At 41.5% G+C, this 4,362-nt stretch overlaps 1 protein-coding gene across 1 annotated transcript; it reads right to left on the minus strand.

Annotated features, from left to right (window-relative positions):
* Positions 1-1,185: 1,185 nt before the first annotated feature.
* On the minus strand, positions 1,186-2,029 carry LOC140145638 (uncharacterized; the record flags this gene model as incomplete). Its single annotated transcript, XM_072167328.1, has 1 exon — positions 1,186-2,029. A coding segment is annotated over one exon (844 nt), but the record flags the coding sequence as incomplete, so codon positions are not given.
* Between the last annotated feature and the right edge of the window lie 2,333 nt (positions 2,030-4,362).

The raw sequence follows: 4,362 nt of genomic DNA on the forward strand, positions 1-4,362 counted from the left end.
AGGATATGTCCCAGGAATCGTAGTTGTCGTGATCTGACAGAGTTGATAAGAGGCACAGTGTTGGTGATGGCATAGACCCTTTCATTACTAACATGGTCAGTGCGCTTGATGTTCAGCATTATCCTGTAACATGATGTACCAAAAGCATTGATCTTATTTTCCATATCAGTAGATATCACCCAGGACTCACAGCCATAGAGCAATACTGTAACACAAGTGGTGTTAAACAGCTTGACTTTTGTTGCAACAGTGATTGTTGGACTTCTCCACAGATGCTCCAGTTTCCAAAATGCATACCAAGCAAGCGCCTTCCGTCGGGAGAGGTCACTGGTGCTAGAGCCCATCATGGAACCAAGATATTTAAAATCAGTGACATACTTGATGGGTTCTCCGTATACTTGGAGTGGTGGCTGAGGATTGCAGTTGATGGTCATGTACTCAGTTTTGGGAACACTGATGATGAGACCCAGGCTTTCTGCTGCAGCCGCTGTTCTGGTCAGCTGTGCCTGTGCCCGCGGGATGGAAGATTCAAGCAAGGCAATATCATCAGCGAAATCCAAGTCGTTCAAAACCTTGGCAGGATAACGCCTGGAGCGACGCGGGTGTGTTTCAACACCGCTGTTATTCCCCTCGGTAGCCATCGTCATCAAATAATCGATGAGAACAATGAATAGGAATGGGGCCAGAACATCCCCCTGTAATACTCCAGTAGTCACTAGGAAGGGATCCGAGATGTTGCCATCTACCAATACGGCACTTTGCGAATTAGTATACAGTACACGTATTGCCTTTACGATGCTCTCAGGGATACCATAGTGCCGCAAAACAGAAAACATCATCTTCCTGTTGATTGAATCAAAGGCTTTCTTGAAGTCAATGAATGTTATAGTTAGTGGAAGTTGGTAACTATGGAAAGCCTCCATGATTCTACGGAGGATATGCGTTTGCTGTGCACAGCTTCTGCCTGGTCTAAATCCGGCCTGGTTACTTCTTATTACAGGATCAACATGGTCCCTGATTCTATTCAGTAGGATCCTATTGTACACCTTAGCTGCAACTGACATCAGTGTGATTCCTCTATAGTTGTTCATGAGGCTGAGGTCTCCTTTCTTTGGAAGGGGAACAATAACATTGGTAATCCACTGTTCTGGTGGCGTAAGCTTTGTAAAAACTTCTACGCAGAATTTATGGATGATGTCTCACCATAGCTTCACCACCACCCTGGAGTGCCTCAGCGGTAATCGCACAGTCCAGTCCAGCAGCTTTGTTTGTTTTCATTGCTTGAATGGCTTTTCTTGTCTCTTCCAGGGTAGGGGGATCAGCACAAATAGGCAAGTCCTGGTCGGCGGGTGGTGGGAGATCAGATGTTGGTGGTCCATTGTCATTGTTCAGCAGGGCACAGAAGTAGTCCTTCCACTCAGCAAGTAGTTCTTTGTCGCTTGAGGGGATTGACCCATCTCTCTTCTTCACTTTGGGATTTGATCTCTTCTTCTTCCCCGAGATGTCATGGATTATTTTCCATGTGGTGTTGTAATTGCCATTTTCATTAGCTACTTGCAGGTCTTCCATCTGCCTGTGTATAGAGGCAAGTTCATCGGCCCTATATGACTCGTTGAGCTGGGTGTTGAGCTTTCTCCACACTTCTCTGGCATGGCGAGTTCTAACAAGTAGATATGTCTTCTTGGCTGCATCTCTTTCTGATCTTAACTTGAGGGTCTTGTCTGTCACCCAGCTTGGCATTCCACAAGGGCTACATTTTCCAACAACCTCTTCCGCGACTTCTTCGACTACTTTCTCAAACATTTCATACCTCTCAGAAATTGGTGACTGGTCGTTGTCGTCACACTGGAGGACCTGGAATCTGTTTGAAAGTTCAATCTGGAAACGGTTCTTAGTAGGAGCATGAAGCAGCTTCTTCCAGTTGTACTTAGGCCTCTTACAAGGTTTACCTTTGGTGGTTCGGAGACTGGTGTGCAGTCGTATGCTGAGTATTCGATGGTCTGAATCCAGCTCTACAGAGTTATAAGCTCTGCAATTGCGCAGGAATTAACCCACTTGCTGTTGACAAGGATGTGGTCCAGTTGGTGTTTTGAGCCCGTTGAGTGCAGCCAAGTCCAGAGACGACTTTTGGGTTGGGGAAATCTTGATTGTGAAGGACGGAGCTTGAATTCTGGCATAAATTCACTAGTCTCTCTCCATTGTCATTTGTTGTGTCGTAAAAACAATGAGGACCAACCACAGCTGGATGAGATACATGGCTATCTTGGCCAATTCTGGCATTGAAATCACCAATGACGAGGTGGATGTTGTGCCTCTTCACCTTTTCAAGATGGTCTTCTAGTGGATTATAGAAACTGTCCTTTTCTCCTGAGGTTGCTGATTCAGTTGGAGCATAAATAATTGTAACTGTAAGCTGGGGTTCCCATTAAATGAAGCTGTTAGTATTCTTTGATTAATGGTCTGCACGCTCTGAAGACACCTATGGATGTGCCTTGACATTAGAAGTCCAACACCTCCCTGCCTCTGGTCTGTGGCAGAACTGTAAATAAGTACCCAGTTCTTGTCGTCTGACCATAACTCGTCAGTGGGGGATGATGTAATAAGACGGTGTTCTTGCACACCGACAATATCGACGCCTGCATCGCTACAACCCGTAAATAGTTGATGGGTTTTTCCTTGTTGGTGTAGTGTACGCACATTGTAGGTGGATAATACAATTATATTATATACTACATTATATACTACACTTAATTTAACTTTAATAATACAAAAGTGAGTTTTCTAGCAATACTGCTGTTGGCATGTGAATATTGTCAGTAGCCTTAGTCGGATGTCACTCGGCTCATTATGCGTCTCAAAGGTCGGAACAAAATGGCCATGCGTGGCGGTGGATTCAACCTACCATGGCGATTTCTGCCATGAAGATATCGGGGCGATGACACTGTGTGCTGTTAACCTCCTTTTCTGTAAGTTTGTCAGTAAGATAACCTTTGCCTTTGCTTTGTTTTTTCGTAAGGAAGGCAATTCTCAGGCCTTATTGGCCTTCCTGCCTTCTCCGCCATATTGTGTTTCTTTTGTACTTTATTGTAATTGATATATTTTTGATGTATTTGTATATTTTTATATATGGAAATAAACGAACGAATGAATGAATGAATGAATGAATGAATGAATGTATCATTATCCTGTAAACTGACTTGAATAGATAATGTTACTAGCAACACTGGTTTCGCTGTTTATATAGCAGCACCTGAAAAGGCAAACCTACTGGCAACACTGGTGTTGAAACCAATGCAAATCATGTCACACCATGCACTTAATCCGAATCACAATACTAGAGTGTTGCATAAAATTAACAAGAGAGTTGTCTGTTAAAATCAGCATTTTCCATTGTAAATAAAATCTCAAATGTCAAATAAGTGCGGTTTCTGGCAACACTTACGCAGAAATACTTGATACTCATACACTACAGTTGGTATGTCTTCATACTAATATCATAAACATGCATCATCATCCCCTAGGTGGATAAAAGCCTTTATTTTTCATAATATGTGACGCGATCAAGCAAAATCAGTCGGAACTCGGAAATATTAAATTTTCAGTTTCTTATAGGATAGTAAAAAACATTTATAAATCTGGATTTTGCAGAAAACACCATTGAAATTGAACAGCCGGTTCCAAAGATATGAGCAATTAAAGAGTTTCCAAAACAAGAGGAAACAAAAAGAAATATTTCCTTTGTATGGCTATATCTCAAAATCAATATTTGCGAGTTCCGACCGATTTTGCTTGATCGCATCACATATATTAAATTAAAAAACTGAAAATTTTGCAATTTTCCTGGCAACACTGCTCCCACGTAACTTTTTTTCATGATATTACTAGACCAACACCTGAACAGATCATTGTGAGAAAAGTGTTACTTTGGGGGTTACATCAATTTTCCCAACACAAGTTTTGGCATGGCAGAAAATAATGAAAAACACCCCTATTTTACATAATGGTTTCACCCATTTCTGAAAATGATTTGTTTGTGTTTACATGATTTTAATAGAGAAAAAGGATGTCTTATTCACTGTATAAAAGAAGGGTACTGAACATGATTTCCTTCATCCTGAAATCTGACCTGATATTTCTACATTTTGTTACATGTGAAAATGCTGAAAATCCTGAAAATTGGGCAAATTGATATTTTGGTGGTTGCCATGGCAACCAAGGGTGCAGAGGCGATATGAATGTCATTCCTGTTGACTTTGACCCAAGGTGCATCCATGCACAAAGTTTGAAGAAAAATCATTTTTTGAAGTCTGCCAACACTTATTTGATTTATACAGCAGACCAGTCTTAATATTGATTTTGTGC

This window comes from Amphiura filiformis, unplaced genomic scaffold (assembly GCF_039555335.1).
Source record: "Amphiura filiformis unplaced genomic scaffold, Afil_fr2py scaffold_502, whole genome shotgun sequence".
In the NCBI taxonomy this organism is placed as follows: domain Eukaryota; kingdom Metazoa; phylum Echinodermata; class Ophiuroidea; order Amphilepidida; family Amphiuridae; genus Amphiura; species Amphiura filiformis.